Source organism: Tachypleus tridentatus, chromosome 6 (genome assembly GCF_004210375.1).
Source record: "Tachypleus tridentatus isolate NWPU-2018 chromosome 6, ASM421037v1, whole genome shotgun sequence".
Lineage (NCBI taxonomy): Eukaryota > Metazoa > Arthropoda > Merostomata > Xiphosura > Limulidae > Tachypleus > Tachypleus tridentatus.
In genome coordinates this window covers 35,685,552-35,703,379 of record NC_134830.1, presented here as the reverse complement: position 1 = coordinate 35,703,379, position 17,828 = coordinate 35,685,552, and the positions used below count along the sequence as shown (strand labels likewise).

Here is a 17,828-nt window from a genome sequence, read left to right as displayed (position 1 = left end):
GATGGCTATTACACTTCTGCGATGTTTAAATGGCTTCAAATATCTTACGTGGTAGCGAAGAAGTTCTTTAAAAATCTTAGAGTGTGAGTATCTCAACAATCAATTTAAAAATAGCATAACCATCGCAGGAATTTGTTTCGTAGTTGTGCATTGATTTTGGCATAGTATATGTAGCCATTTCTGATGTAGGTTTTAATGTTCGTATGGCTTCAAGAACTGTAGGCAAATTAATGTATTTTGTCTAACAATAGGAATCCCATGTATTTACTATTATCAATATTTGAAAAGCCTTAGCCGTTAAGATAAAAGAACTTAAGTGTTGTTTTTTTTAAATACACGTCTGGTTTTGCCCTGTGTTCTATTAGAAGTTTTATTAAATTCTTGAGCGAACCCTATATAAACCATAACAGTGGTTCACGATATTCTTATTAGACAAACTAAATGTTACATATATGTTGTTTTCTTTGGACTAAACCAAAAATATAGTCTCAAAACTTCCCCTGAACCTACATCATTTTCCATCCCATCATGTACCCAAACTATCACAGGAAAAAATAACAACATTTCTGTAATTCCTTCTCAGGTTTCTGTAACAATTTTTTGTCTTACACAAAAGCAGTCTTTAAATTTATATGGCAGAGGTGATCAGACCTTTAGCATAAGAATCATTTTAAGTTCTGAACTTTAAATAAGGATCTACTGACCACAAAAAACAATCAAAATTAAAGTATACTCTTCAAAGAAAGAAACGCAAAAGGCAAAATTTGAGACATATTGTTAACAAGTTTATTTCGGATAGTTCTGTATGACATGTGTGAAACTTTGCACATTCACTACTGAACATCCAAAGTCTGCAAAGGCGAAGTCCACGCTCACTAGTTGAAGTTTAACGTCACTCAACGTCAATAACGAGTATGCCCCCCGTGAGCATCAATAACTGCTTGGCATCTCCTCCCCATGGAAACGATGAGATGACGAATCACATCCTGTGGAATGGCTGTCCACTCAGCCTGCAAAGCTGCTGCAAGCTGAGGTTGAGGTTGTCGCCGTCGCAGACGTCAGTCCAACTCGTCCCAAAGATGTTCGATGGGGTTTAAATCTGGGGATCTGGAGGGCCAGGGAAGAACGTTGATGTTGTGGTGTCTCAAGAAGACAGTGGTGAGTCGGGTTGTGTGAGGACGGGCGTTGTCATGTTGAAAAACGTCGTTGACGTTCACCATGATGGGTTGCACATGGGGCCTAAGAATCTCGTCGACGGTTGCGTACGGTTTGATCGGAAATCCTACAGCCCTGGTATGGTTGAGACAGTAGACGTCGCAGTGGTTGTCTTATCCCGAAGGTGACGTAACCGGATGTAGCGATCTTGTCTGCCAAATCATGGACGGTCACAAGTTGATTCATGTTGTTGGTGACGATTCCATAGCCTTGTGATGGTGCTTGGGTGAACATTCACAGCTCTGGCAACATCTGATCGAGATTCGCCTGCTTCCAAGCTACCAATGGCGTTGTTGCATTGTGCTTCAGTCAGTCTTGGCGTAACTATATTGCGTGCCGGTGGCTTAACACTGAGCTATGGAAACCGAGAACCCGTCACTTTTATAGGGATTTTGCACATGTTGCACTTGCAGAACATGCAGATCTCTCAAACAAATTTATTGGACACGAATGCGTTTTGGCGAAAAATCCGATGTTTTCCTCCGTTTTCAAAGTGCACAACTTTTATTGTCATTTTGGTCTGACAATCAGTGCCTTAACACGTGTAACATCACATACTCTGAGCTTGTAACGTTATTACATATATATCTCTTTAAAATAACAAAAATATCCCTTTTGCATTTCTTTTTTTCAAGAGTATATATAGGGATTTGAAGGAAGTATTCAAGTAGTGGAATTAAAAGGCATTATAAATTATACAAAACAATTAATAATATGATACGTATTTTTATAGTGTTTCATGTGTGTGTGCAGAAATTCTAAGCAAAATAAGCGCCATGTATGTTTTTGCTTCGCATGCCACTTACAATACGTACTTGCTTTAGATTAGCCATCTCTGTCACAAGGAATTGAGGTTTTCTACTCATACATTTACAATTAGTTAAATTTAGGTTACTTTCGGATTCCAAGAGCCAACCAGACGATCTTCTACCAAACGGAGATTTGTTTTGATTTGCATAAAGTATTGTTTGAAACATACACCCATGTTCTCATCAAAACTTTTGAAGCCTGAGAACACAATGTTTCATGATATCAAATACAAAGCTACAATATGAGCTATCTGTGGTCTGCCCACCATAGATATCGAAACCTGGTTTATCGCGGTGCGAGTCCGCAGACATATTCTCTGGGCCACAGAGGGACAATATCACTCGGATATTTTCCATTACGCCAAAGCATTCTACACTTTTAGATACTTGTAATCAGTGTTGGTTTATTTATCTAAGTTCTTTTAAAAATTACTTTTACTTTAAGATTCTTATTTTCATTGTTGTTATTTTCAACATTTTCTTAAACGAATGTGATGATCGAATATTGTATTAATTTAGATGAAAATACCGTTAATATTTTACTCTCTTTTTTTTTTGTTGTTGTTATAAGCAGGGACAGTCTTAGTCATTCTGGAACCCCGAGCATAATTCAATAAATTGGGCTACATAATGATAAGGAAACTCAGAGTTAGATTTAAAAGCCATAGCAGTGGGAGCCCTTTGGCAGTTGACCAGTTTGCCCAATAGGTAAGACCGTCTAAGGAAATTCAGGGTTAGATTTAAAAGCCATAGCAGTAAGAGGCCTCGGGAAGTTGCCCAGTTTGCCCAGTAGGTAAGATCGTCTGTGGTTTTAAGCTCATTTTAAACATTCTAATTCATACATTAAAATCGAAAATGTTCAAAAACCTATTATTAAGTATTTAAAGGTTCTATACTTCGTAGGAATGAAAGTTCAGAAAAAAATGATCGAATAGTCGATAAAAAAATAATAGTTACTGCTTCTGTCATTTAATCAGTAGTTTAGACAGTCAGTCAAAAATTTCCTTGGAATATTCAGTATTGAGCTTTATGAATAAATTTCGTTTAGGGCTTAAGCTGTAACGTCATAGGGATATTCAATTGTAATGTATATTCCATACTGTATTATATTTATATTTTAAACTAATTTTGAAAGGGTAATGTTTTTAAAGTGAAATTAGTTTTACTGTAAAGTTTTAATATATTCCTACATTATTTAGTTTCATTTTTCTTCGTTCTATCCAATGCTCGAACTAAGAAGAAACGAAGGAGAGCAGTATCCCCTTTGAAAGAAACTGCGGCTGTAAAACTCTTGACTGAGAAAACATACATCGGTGAATTAGATTTGAGGACTTTTTCTTGTTAACTTTTCACAGCTCGAGTGCTGGTCCTATCCTATTTCTGGTCCAGAAGAGAGTGTATAGTATATGTCGGTTACCCTATAAAGTATATCTGTACTTTCCCAGTGTTAAATGATGACGTCAAGTATGCGTATAGTCAACTTTGCGTTTTTGGAACCTGGAATGGAAGATCGAATGGAAATTGCAGTTTAATATTCAATATTTTGATTATAAATTTAAAATTAAATCGATTACACTGCCCTTGAATAAATAATGAGTTTTAGTGAAATTTTCATAATTTCAAAATATTATGTTTACCATATGTCTGTATTTCCCCTCTATTTATCAGGGAGCATACACACCCATTATAAACACGTGGAAAGTTTTTCAGCTGTTATATACGTTATGTTATGACAGAGTGGCAATCAACCATTATCTTGAACATGTATGAAGCGATGTTTACTCCCAGAGAGTTGAAGATATAATGTGATTGGTAGGTCCCTTAACTGGTTGCTTAACTTCTAAACTTGTGTCTTTGCTGATGGATTCTGTGCTTGTCTCTTAGTTCTAAATTTTGTCTCGATTTCTATTTGCACGTGTGTTTTTTAGCCCTATCTTTAGAGCCTGAAATGGCCTGGTGATGAGGGCGTTCGAGTCACTAGTTAGAATTTCTTCCCTATCAGCAACGTCTGATAGATTTGATTGAGACACTTGGGTAAAATAAAATAAAAGAAGAAAGTAATAGCTAGTAAATAAAAAAATTATATTTGTTAAAAATTTATAATTTTTTAATATTTAATGAAACTTCTAGTTTTCTCATTTCAGAATAATTTCTTCAAGACCTGTTACTGTTATATATTATATTAAGAAAATCGCATTTCTTCGTCATTTTTTTTTTTTGGGGGGGGGGGGAAGAAAGAAAAAATATTCCAAAAAGTTACTGACATAAAATGATTGTTTAAGACAGAATTTTACCAAAAGTAAATTTTTGAAACGCAAGTCCTTTTGATACATCAAAACATTTGATACATTTGTACGTAAACATCACATTAAATTAAACATTTATTACGGACCCGGCATGGCCAGGTTGTTAAGGCACTCCACTCGTAATCCGAGGGTCTTGAGTTCGAATCACCGTTGCACCAAACATGCTCACCCTATCACACGTAGGGACGTTATAATGTGACGGGAAAGCAGCTAGTCACCACCACCCACCGCCGACTCTTGGGCTACTCTTCTACCAATGAATAGTGGGATTGACCGTCACATTATAACGCTTCCACGACTAAAAAGGCGAGCATGTTTGGTGTGACGGGGGATTTGAACCCGCGACATTTAGATTACGAGTCGAGGGCCTTAATCATAAGTATAGGTATTTTACAAATACAATGAAAAAATTCAAATTTTATCAAGACAAGTGGAGATCGATACATGCCACCTAGCGAGATGCTCCCCAGTATCACAGCGATATGTCTGTGGACTCACACTGCTATAAAATGGGTTTCGATACTCGTGGTGGGCAGAGTACAGATAGCCCATTGTGTAGCTTTGTGCTTAATAATAAACAATAACCCTAGCTAACTGTACTAACAAAGATTTAATGTGACAAAGAGTATTAAAAGAAGAAAGTCAAATTTACAAAACTGAGTTACTGAAAATTAAAAAAAAAATCTTAACTATGTTTTGGTTCAGGTCTAAATAATTACAGCAGTTTTCCAAAATAGGTTGGTTTGATTTGAATTTTGCACAAAGCTACACGAGGGCTATCTGCGCTAGCCGTCTCTAATTTAGCAGTGTGAGACTAAAGGAAAGGCAGCTAGTCATCACCATACACCGCCAACTCTTGGGCTACTCTTTTACCAACGAATAGTGGGATTGACCGTAACATTATAACGCTCCTGCGGCTGAACTGGCGAGCATGTTTGGTGTTATGATGATTCGAAACCTCGACCCTCAGATTACGAGTCGAACACCTTAACCCACCTGGCCATGCCAGACCTGTACTTCCTGTTAACGATTCGCAATCTTCTGAATGTCACTTCTATAATACTCTTGGAGTTTGGAGGAAAATAATGCAGAGAGGGTAGTTTTGACATCTTCATGTGTTCCAAGCTCTTTTCCATCAAGAAAGTTCTGTAAACTTTGAAACAGATGATAATCAGATGGGGCAAGGTCTGGAGAATAAGGAAGATGTGGAGGTTTTCCCAGTCTAGTTCTTCAATCTTTGCAGATGTGATTCTTGTTGTATGGGGCCGTGCATTATCCTGATGTTACACAACACCTTTACGACTGATTAAAGCAGGCCTCTTTTTTTTTCATTGCAACATTCAAGCACTCTAACTGTGACAATAGAAGTCTGATGTAATCGTTACATTGAGTGGCAGCAACTCAACATCAATATCCCACCAAACGCTTAACAAGACTTTTCTATGGTGGAGGTCCATTTTGGGCTGTGCTTCATTCAGTTTACCTGCACTAAGCTATTGTCTGCGGCGATTAACATTTTTTATAAAATATCCATTTTATAATATCCACTAACCTGACCAAAAAAGGTGAGTTACATTCACGAGAGTGCAGAGAAGTGCAAATGTCCACTCTAGCTCTAAGATTGGCTTCTCTCAAATCATGAGGGACCAATTTTTGAAGTTTTGACACCTTTTCAAGCTGTTGCAGATGACAGTGAACTGTTGAATGGGTTGAATTAAGCTTCTGTGCTAGTTTTTCAACTGTTACAGCACAATTTTCATCAAGTGTAGTCAACAACAAGTCACTATTAAACTCAACAGGACGACCTGAATATGGCGCATCACTTAAGCTGTAGTCACCTGACCTGAGCTTCTGAATCCATCTTCGACATTTTTCTTTCATTGATAGACACCGCACCATAAACACCTTGAATATTTCGTGTAGTTTCTGCTGCACTGTTGCCTTTTTTAAACTCATAAAGCATTATATGCCTGATGTTTTCCTCAGACACATCCATCTTCATAAGGGTTTATTTAATTAATGACCTGAAAAAAAGTGGAGTTGGGTTAATTTCTTTTATTCCATATACACATATATAGCGAGTCAGGCAGTTTTATAAGTACAATAAACTTTCGTTTTGCTCATGTCCACTATATTGTTTAATCACGATCTCTACCGTACTTAATTATGCTGCTTTTAAAACTTACATTCCATATATTTAACTCAGATCGTAGTTGATATTTTTAAAATTAAGACAAAAAGGAAATCCGACAAACCGAGTTCTTTTGGATTATTTTTTCAGGAGAGAACTCTGAATGTTTTACCATCTTATTTCTTTTTGTTTTGTATTTTAGACGTTTTTATTTCGTCTTTAGTGACCTAACAAGACTGCATGTACGTGATTTGAATGTGTAATCTAAAAGTACTGAAAAGTGCAAAGAGGGCGAAACACATTCCGGGAAGGATACCGACTATTGAAGGCACCTCATTTGCTTTTGTTAACCGTGACTATTAAGTTTAAAACTAAAAGATCGGCTTTCCATGAGTTATACACATGGAACCATTCTCCATTTAAAGGAGCATTTCACTACTGGGATCATAATTGAGAGCATGTGTCTCCTCCTATTTCCGCCGGACCAGGAAGAGTGCTGTTAACTTTCAGATATATTCGTTGAAAATATTTACGGGTAATTTTTGAAGACAGATTATTATGGCATTTTGTTAGTTGCCATTATTAAACACACCAATTTATGGGCTAGGATTTCATGTGTCCAGTTCGATGTTGTCAGTGTTTTGAGGTAAATGTCTCGGAGTTTTACTTACATAAATATATAATAATTTTTAAATGATAGATGATAAACAGAGCTTTCCAACCATATATAACATGTTGAGTTTGTGTTAAGTCTTTCTAGTAAACTAAGGAAATAAACAATTGTGGGGTGTTAAAAGTAACATGTTTCCAGCAGAAAAAAAAATTAAAGCGGTAACACAAACACAAAAATTATAAATATGACTGAAGCCATTATTGTGATTAATTAGTAAACATTTGTGTTTTGAGTATGTATTACTTAGCCGTCGTTATTTATTATTAATGATAAGTAAATTGAGTTATTTATAACACTAAGTTGAGTCTTATATTCAATTAGAAGTTTATTACGACAAACACACGTATTTCTTACACAAAGAAATAATACTTTCGTGATGGCGCTGCTGCCGTTATCAAGCTGGTAGTTGATAGTATAAGACATCGTACACCATTTAGTAGTAAGTAATTATGAAATGTTATTTTCCACAGGAGCACTTATGAATAGTAAAAACGATAAGTTAGTATATTATTATATTATAGTTTAGTGAAGGTAGAAATATTTTCGTTTTCTCCCAACGACTGTTGCCCTCCGCTGGCTGGTATAACATTATGATTAACCTCGCCATTTTGTTTCATCGTGGAAACGTTCCTGGCCGACTTTACTCGAGGTAGGATAAACCGTTCTAGTTTGAGGAAAGGACTTTCGAATATCAGATAAAGAACTGAAGCTACTCCGATCGATATGGCAAGATAGACCAGGAACTTGCAAGCCTGAAAGAAAGTGCACGAGTTTACTAAGTACATTGAATAAGAACTTTAGGACGATTTATTTACAAGGTATAGAATAATATATACATAAAACACACATATAGCCTACCGGTAAACACATATACTTTCTCGAAATAATAAATAAGACCACCCCTCCTAAAGACATTTTCAAATAACTCCTAACAAAATACAACAAAAAATCTTAAAAACAAGTATCCCATGAAGGAAATAATCCTTATAACTTTAACCTGAGTTTCATAAGGCCGTATAAATGGACTGTGGGAGCTTAGTTATGGTCAGCGAAGAATCGTGAAGATGCCCGCAACAGAGCTGTCCACAGTGAACACAGTCACGTCGCAAAACAAAACTTATGATTGGTTTGAGTTTTTAGAACTAACAAAACGAATTTTTCGTGCTGAGAGAAGACACGTGGAGAAAAACTCATGCTAAAAGACGGCTGCCACCGTTGTGAGGCTCACTCTCAATACCATCAAAAGTTAGGGCTACACTTGTGCAGTAGCTGGATGGAAGCCTACATCTCACCCCAGACAGTATCACATGTTGATAACAGTAGGATTCTCAGATGTCATTTTTTTCTGTACCATGATTTTTCAGATTGCTTTGATGTGTTTTCAATTTCGCGCAAAGCTCTTCATAATTTAGCAGTGATAGATTAAAGGAAGGCAACTAATCAATACCACCTATTGCTAATTCTTGGGTTACTCTTTTACCTACGAATAATGGGATTGACTATAACATTATAACATTCCTGCAAATGAAAAAACAAGTATGTTCAATGTTGAGGATTTGAACCCGCGACCCACAGGTTTCGAGTCGAAGCCCCAATCACCAGGCTATGTCCGGTTGATTTTTTAGGAAAGTCCAAATTTGCACATTTCTCTGGCAGCGGACACTTTTTGGTTTAGTGTCAACCTTCACAAGAACTTTCGTAAAACCGTCTACAAGCCAAACAAAACAGTAGTATCCCTATTATGGTATGGCGTGTTACCTGAGCACCTGAACGAACAAAGTTGGTTGTATGCGAAGATCACCGCTCTCTATATCTCTGTGCCAATTGATCAACTTACAAGACAGTGTTTTCGTCCAGAATGGGGATCCTGCTTATTCAGCCCCGGCAACAAAAGGATGGCTAGAAATTTATGCAGTACCACTCACCGCGAATGGTCGATCGCCGGATATTAATGCTATGATACACGTGTGGTTCATTCTTGACCGATCACAAATATTCAATTTCTAGGAACATCTCTAATCATTGCCAAGAGTGACGTACGATACAAGAGGATTAGGTTTCAGATTTTATAAATACCATTTGTACTTTAAATACATCAAAGAGTAGATCCACTAAATACTAATGATGATTGCACACTGTTTTTATATATGTTTGTTTGTTTGTTTGTTTGTTTTGAATTTCGCACAAAGCTACTCGAGGGCTATCTGTGCTAGCCGTCCCTAATTTAACAGTGTAAGACTAGAGGGAAGGCAGCTAGTCATCACCACCCACCGCCAACTCTTGGGCTACTCTTTTACCAACGAATAGTGAGCACTGTTTGTATCAAGTTTTATTATTATTATTTAAGACAATAGTATTCTCTCTGCAGTGGGTGTCAAGCTACTTATTGGCAATCTGTGTACATTATCAATAAGCTCTGATGAAACAAGATATCTACATAGATGAACACGAAAAATTAATCTAGGAACTAAAATAGTTAATTTTTATACAAGATTAATTAGGATTATGTAATATACTGGTACAGTTACTGATTCTCTGGACATTTTAAGGAATAATAACTCAATTTATGGTAAGATAAAATTTATTAGCCACGACTGAGTGACTTAAAAAAGAATGGTTCTGCTTTTGTTGTTGTTTTTCAAGTACAAACTTTCAGTCCATAGCTTGGTCATTTCTTGACCGACTTGAGATATAATTACAGTTTTGGACTCAGGAGCTCAAATTCTTTCAATCGATGTATTTAACCAAGCACAGGGTCTCATATATTAATTTCTTCTAATCCTGCCTCAGAGAATTTCAATCAAGAAGTCGAATCAGGTTTTTATGTTCGCACCTCACACTTGGTGTTGCTGGCGCACAAATATATAGCTAATAAAAAATGAAAAGGAAATGTATCGGAGGTTAATCTACTATAACCCTGCCTAAAATAATTTCAAATACCACAGTTATTAGGGATTTCCTTTTGTTTTATAAGCGTGGATTTTTGTAAATACAGAAGGTTTGTTTGTTTTGGAATTTCGCGCAAAGCTACTCGAGGTCTATCTGCGCTAGCCGTCCCTAATTTTGCAGTGTAAGACAAGAGGGAAGGCGGCTAGTCATCACCACCCACAGTCAACTCTTGGGCTAGTTTTTTTTTACCAACGAATAGTGGGATTGATCGTCACATTATAACGTCCTCACGACTGAAAGGGCGAGCATGTTTGGTGCAACGGGGATTTGAACCCGTGACCCTCAGATTATGAATCGAACGCCTTAACCCACCTGGCCATGCCGGGCTAAATACAGAAGGTCCATTTAAAATAAGTTTTATAAAGAGGAACGTATAAATAACTATACATGAACTGCCATTGAGTTGTCTTTTCACATTTTGAGTGTTACTACCAGTATTGTCCCCCAGTGGCACAAAGATATATCTCCTGGCTTCTAGTACGAGAAACCGGGTATCGATACCCGTATTGAGCAGAGCACAGATTGCCCTTTGTGTAGCTATGTGCTTAATAACAAACAACAACTACCACCAGTACTATCAATGTTTAATGAATTATTTACAATTATTCAATACACAACGAAGCTCATTTCTATCAGCATATTTACTGAGACGACATGCGGATCAAGATGTAACAGTATTCACAACCGCCATCTATATATATATATGATTTTAATAGTTCGCAGGTTAGCTTATTTTGTTTAATATAAATATAAGTATTACCATTCAAATTCATATTTCTAAAAACGTTACTAGCGAAACGACATATTAGCTAGATTAATATAATTACAAACAAAAGAAATGCCTAAACATTTTGCACCTATGTGAAAATTCAAATTGGGAAAACGTCTATATTATGGAGAACTTGCACTTGCTAAATAGGCTTAGCTTCAAAGTTTGGTCTCGGAATATTTCTGTTTACTTTATATCTTAACATCTTTAAAACAAAACTAAAGTATTACAGACCTGGATTTCATATTTCTGTTGGTGTATTTAACGGTTTTCATGTATTTTAGATGATAATATACGAGATATTACATCAAGATGAAACTGGTGATAATTATACTCAAAACTCTTTTTCAGTTTTAAGTTTCGGTTTCGTTACGTGTGTAACTCAAACACCAAAGAATGCATTCTATGACTGAAAAAAGTCAGTATCAAGCTTTATAAAAATACAAGACCATTTTAAAATCAATGTAACATCACCAAAGTACTGTTTTAATTTCGAAACATGCTATCCTTGAATGACAAGTTAGATGAAATGTAACGAAAACTTTTTAGATGACTTTATTATTTTTATAGGTTCATTTCTTTGTAAAAGTCCAGTTGTTTCAAGGAGCATTCGCGTCTGAAAATAATTCGTTTATAATTGAAAGACTCACAAGTTCGAAGTGACTGAAAAACTGTTTTTCTCTCACTGACCCCAGAATGGTGAGCAGGACTAAAGAATGCACCAGGTAGATCATATACGTCAGTCTTCCAAGGACTATAAATGGTTTCCATGCCAATAGTGCATTAACAGGCCCTGTTAAAATTATAAGCGATTTTAACTAACATATGTTTAAAACCAAAACATTATTTTACGAATGCTGTGATTAAATATTTGAGCTAAACTGAAAGCTTTGCTATCACTGTATAGAGCAAGAACAGATCTTGACATTTAGATAAAAACGTATTATTATAAGTTGCATTAAAAATTTGACTTATTTAGTGGCATGATTGTGCTACCGTACAATATTTTACTGTTTATTTGTTACAAAATATTGTCATGAAACTCCACTGATATATATATATATATTTATATATTCTTCGAAGTAAGTCTCAGTCTTTTAGAAATCGGTTTTAGCAAGAACATTAACGTGTGTGTGTGTTATAAATCAGATTATTTTAACATAAACTTAACACCAAGTTTTCCTAAAGGTTGAGATTATCTTTAGATTGTGAAATAAGTAGCTCTGATAGAAGATTAACATTTTAGTCCTAAGTTCTGTCTGAACTACGTATAATGTTCATCTCTACTTCAGTAGTAAGTTGAACTAGTCAGGAAGTTATTGATTTTTTTCTTTTCCCTTAGTTTTATTTGAATTATGTTTTCCAGTCTTCAGAAATTTGACACTAATATCCGTGGACTCTTCTTCACTTGATGTTCGAAAACAGTAAAATCTAACTGTGTTTACTGCTATCTACTGTATTTACTGCAAATAATCGACATCACGGGAGACTTTATTTTTAGAATAGTCATTTTAGAAACAGACATTTAATATGTAATTTCATTCTTCCTTTTTGATGCTGTTCTAAGTGATATTTAGTAATGAATAATTAAAAGTAGCAGGTGCTAGATACAATAACTGCAAAACAATTTATATTTACATAGAGCAGCGACTTAATTATAATGAGTTGAAAAGATATCAAGAGCAAGTTACAAGATATAACATTAAGAGCAAGCTACAAGATATAACATTTTCACCTTAGTCTCGTATGTTTTTTTACTAGGACGTAAATTCTCAATGTAGTTGTGCATTCTATTAATTCAATCGAAATTGGTGCATTTTATTTGATGATATTAGAATTTTATTGCTTATTTTAAGAAAAATAATATATTGACCTACCGTAAACATTTGACCTAAAATATAATGTAAATATCTGAGATAATAGATGAGAACTCTCACCTCCATAACCATTGGTACATGCAAAAATTATCCAAGCTAGTCCCAAAGCAAACACACTTCTATGAACCGAACTGTAAAGAATCTTAACAAAAATGTTTGGTTTGATTCCGTTATGCCAGTCATAAGCTCCGAAAACCACAGCCAAACATGATATTGTAGTAACGATCCAGCCAAGGACCACAACAACCTGAAAAAAAAGAAAGAAAGAGACCTCAGTGGCTGCTATACTTGGAATTATCTCAGGCAGGATTAAATATAAGTTGATCTATGGGACCTTTTTTTCATTTTTATTAGTTGTATTTTTGTTCACCAGCAATACCAAGCGTGGAACGTGTATATACCCGATCCAATATTATTACTCATCAGAATCTCTACCAGCCTATCCTCAAACTATGACATCTTTAGCATCGTGAAATACATCATTCGAAAGGCTTTGGCCTCTTGAGCCCGAAACTGTAATTAGATTTAAAATTGGTCAAGATACGACGGGGTTACGAGCTAAAAATATGTATTTGTAAACAAAAGAAAAAACAACGCAGATTCGTTTACTGAACCCATATGCCGCGGCTGAAAAACAAAAGTATGAAGGCTGCTCAATCAATGAAATTAAACAAGTGTGGACTATTAGGATCGTCTGCACAGTTAAACGGTTATGGTTGGTAAAAAATAAAATAAGATTAAACATTTAAACATAAATGGTTCATTCAATAAACATAATTTCACATTGTTCCATTTGCTATTATCAGTTTCAGAATTGTATCTTTTTTGCTTGGATGATTTTTACTCCCAGAAAAGGACAAAAAATATCTGCCTCAACTGTAATACGTTTTTTACTGCAAATCGTTACGAAATATAATCGCATTTGTTTCAACTAATAACATCTTACCGGATTAATATGGCAATAAGTTATCGTGTAATAAATACATAGTATCCACCGACACTTACCTGCTTCACTTTCATGTTTTTGTGTTTCTGCAGCAGATATCCCAAAATTATCCCAACACAGTAAGGGCCCAAATGAACATATGGCATAAAGTGAACGTAGCTGGTCATTTCCTTTACTGTTCTAAGCATTAAAATAGGATACAAATCTTAGACAATTTTTATTCTACTAAAAACAATTATTTTCAAACACTCTTCATTACCTTTAAAGTTGTGTGAGTATTCATAAATAAAAATGTTGAATTATGTTCATGTATGGCTATAACTTTTATATTTTTATGTTTAATATTCAAACAATTTTCTTACAACTGAAAATCAATAAATATTTCGTGAGCTTCCTCTCTAATAAAACAGTTTGAGAGAAACAAGTTTTTTAAACATATATATCACTTTATAATATCCCTGAAACTTATTAGATTTAGCTGGTGCAAATTTAGACCTTCAATAAACCTTATCAACGTAATAATAAGAATTTCTATTAAAAGATACGATTTTCAATTATAGAAAAACACTGTATTAACAATGAGATTTATGTTCTTAGAAGTGAGAATAATTCATTAAATACATAAATGAACAGTTTGTGTAATGAATTATTAGCGCAAATTGGCTAAAAGCATAAAGTTGGTGCGTAAAGGTTGTATTTACAACTAATAATAATTTTCAAAACAAAACAGTTGCGAACAAATGAGTATCTTTGTTGTAACGATTCTTCTTTAAATACAGGATTTATGGAATAATACATTTATTTACTCACGTACTTGAAAACGAACAAAAACTGAACTTCTTAGTTGTTGTTTTCCATGAGTTTTAAATAGGAATATACTAACTGTTCAGATTTTACAATTAGCTGGATAACTCTGATTTTTCTTTAGTCTTCAATTCACTATGTGTTTAACCTTAAAGGATCTTTTCTCGAAAGTGGGACCAACTTTGATTATAAGAATCAACTTTTATTTAACATTTTACAGGATAGCATAGTTATTCAGCTACAATCATGCCATAATTCATTTTCCTCTTAAATTCTGCTGTTATAATCTGTTTAAAAACATTCTAGTATAATTTCTCCATCTTCAATTTCAAGAGGTACTCCTGTAATTTATTTCATCAAATGTAGCTCAATCCTCACTCTAACAAATTTACTATTGTAACGTAATGGAGCTTATTCTATTTAAAATATTTTATTCACGCGTGTTTATCAGGTTTTGTTCTGACAAATTCGCTATTTTTGCCCAAGTTAGTAAGAACGTAATTTGTATAAAGAGACTTTATGGTCTACTTTCCAATGTCTAGACTGATTCTGCTAAACCGTTCTCACAGTATGAAACAAGGTAATAAAACGTGGATACACAATACAATAATTTACCTACAATAAGAATTAGAAAGCAGACATACGGAACCGAAATGTATGGTACTTCACACGTAGAGCAACATTATAGAAATTGTTTCCTGTTATAATCATGAAAATCACGTCATATAACTCATTACAGAAAACTTAACTATGCTAAAAATAGCAAGTTGAAAACTACGAAAGTAATAAAGAAACGGGAACTAATCATCTCTCGTAGTTTTAATGAATAAACAGAAGCAAAAATAAATCAGAAAAAAGTATTAAACTCAACGAACTTTCAACTCTTTATGTGTATAACCAGAGCTCTGAGTAAATGTAATTATAAGTCAAACAAAAGAATGATTAATGAAAAACTGGAAATCAAATGTAACATTTTCAGGCATGATGAACAACTTTCATTATTTGTGATGATACAAAACCAGAACCAAGCGTTTTTGGTTTGATTTCTTCAATACGGAAATTTCTGTTGGTAAAACTAATTTGAACAAGGCTTACTGAAAACAAGGCTTACTGAAAACAAGGCTTACTGAAAACAACAAGGCTTACTGAAAACAACAAGGCTTACTGAAAACAAGGCTTACTGAAAACAACAAGGCTTACTGAAAACAAGGCTTACTGAAAACAAGGCTTACTGAATGCTAAGATTTATTACGCGATTGGATTTGCTTATCGAACAAAACACATTAGGAATAAAACGTGAAAGGTTAGTTGTTCCAGAACCAAATCCCCTCCCTCCCACACACAGTGGCATAGCGGTATGTCTGCGGACTTACACCGTCAGAAGCCGGGTTTCAGTACTTGTGATGGATAGAGTACACATAGCACTTTGTGCAGCTTTGTGCTTAACTGCAAATAAACAAACCAGAACCAAATCATATGAGATATCTACTGTAGGAAATCTGATCTCCGAGTGTAGTGTTGTAAGTCCGTAAACTTACTGTTCTCCCACCCAAGGACGCCTGAAAAATTTATTAAAGAAAGCGAATGTTGCATTAGTAACTGAATGTGTGATTAATAGTAATCATTTGTCTGCCTAAAATTCCCATAATGGACAATTAATTAACGTATGCGTAAAGTATTTCAATAGTGAATTTCTTTTATACATATATAATGAGTTTTCTAAACAGAAAACTACCTGACTTCAACTAAAATTTAAAGCAGCAATGTGTTCATCTTGATTTTCTCTAATCGCTAGATAATTATATTCACTAAAACGAAACTCCTGGAAGATGAAATACCGGCACTAAACAAAAATTGCTCTGGATTATTTAAAATTAAATATTTGATATTAAAATATATTCAATATCTGTGTTACAATACTGTCTTAGGGTCTTACTTGATGTCAGAAATTACAACAGAAGGAGGAAAGCCCATCGACATAGTGACTACTGCGATAATGACCCATGATACTAATATTCCAAGGGTGGCGAGACCAATTCCTATTCGTGGCCATCTGTTGGTAAACATATAAATTATTTATTGTTAAACGTCTGTTTTCAATAAAGACATTTTAGAAAACCGCATAATCTTTGAAATCGTTAATATATAAACACGAAGCGTAAGATTATTAAACTGGACTGTTATTGTTGATCTTAGCTTCGGTCTTTCCTCTTAACTATTAAAAAGCGGTGAACATATTTTAATAGAGCTTTGTTTTACCATAAACTATGATTAAGCGAATTACAACAATAAACGATTTGTTTGTTTGTTTTGGAATTTCGCACAAAGCTACTCGAGAGCTATCTGTGCTAGCCGTCCCTAATTTTGCAGTGTAAGACTAGAGGGAAGGCAGCTAGTCATCACCACCCACCGCCAACTCTTGGGCTACTCTTTTACCAACGAATAGTGTGATTGACCGTCACATTATACGCCCCCACGGCTGGGAGGGCGAGCATGTTTAGCGCGACGCGGGCACGAACCCGCGACCCTCGGATTACGAGTCGCACGCCTTACGCGCTTGGCCATGCAAGGCCTGAACAATAAACGAAATAAGTAATCTTCAATGTTGGAACAAATAAATAATAATAATAGAAGTTACATAAAAATGATAAGCTTAATGGAGTCTATCTTAAAGAAAATAATTAAATCCGTATCATTACAGATATGATTGTTGCTGGCAATGCTTTGTTGTTGTTTTTCATTATAAAAACAAACTTAAAAAATTGTCACATAAAATGTTAGAAATCTACAATATTATTTATCCATATATTGTGATAAACAGAAGATAACTCTCGAGAGGTTAAAATTAAGACCGTGGGCTTATTGTGCCAAAAATCGAGTTTTGTTAGAGGTTCTCTTGTGTAGCTTTGTACTTTACAAACGCAAACTAACGTGGCAGGGGTTTAGTTTAGAGAGAGAGAAATCGTGAGAATTCTCTCTCCAACTGGGGTGTTTAGGAACGTTGTGGTTCCTCTTCGTCCCCTTTCGTGGAAGGTTATTGAATTTAGCTTCTTTTTTTATTTATTTATTTTTATTATTATTAAATAATTTTTAAACTCTTTTTTGGGTGAAGGAGTAAAGTTTAGTATTATTCGTGAACGAGGCACAGGCAGCACTGGAGAAAACGGTCACATTTTGTCCCGAAAGGCAGATGTCACGGCAAATATGAACATAAATCTAAACGATCCGATTCAGGGCATGGCAATAGTTGCCTTGGCTGGGATCTAAAGATCCAATGCCTAAGTTTTTGCTGTTGGGGGAAACGGGAGCGCCCCGAGAAAAACCCACTTTCACAGGACAGGCGCCGAAA

At 35.0% G+C, this 17,828-nt stretch overlaps 1 protein-coding gene across 2 annotated transcripts in view; it reads right to left on the bottom strand.

Annotated features, from left to right (window-relative positions):
- Positions 1 to 7,441: 7,441 nt before the first annotated feature.
- Positions 7,442 to 17,828, bottom strand: part of LOC143252238 (nose resistant to fluoxetine protein 6-like) — a 46,915-nt gene continuing 36,528 nt past the window's right edge. For both annotated transcript variants that reach the window (XM_076504073.1, XM_076504074.1), the window contains exons 11-15: positions 16,416 to 16,532; positions 13,735 to 13,855; positions 12,790 to 12,976; positions 11,503 to 11,645; positions 7,442 to 7,886 (exon numbers count right to left, since the gene is read on the bottom strand). In XM_076504073.1, coding sequence (XP_076360188.1) covers positions 7,650 to 7,886; positions 11,503 to 11,645; positions 12,790 to 12,976; positions 13,735 to 13,855; positions 16,416 to 16,532 — 805 coding nt within the window. In that variant the 3' untranslated portion in view covers positions 7,442 to 7,649. The remainder of the gene's footprint in view (positions 7,887 to 11,502; positions 11,646 to 12,789; positions 12,977 to 13,734; positions 13,856 to 16,415; positions 16,533 to 17,828) is intronic.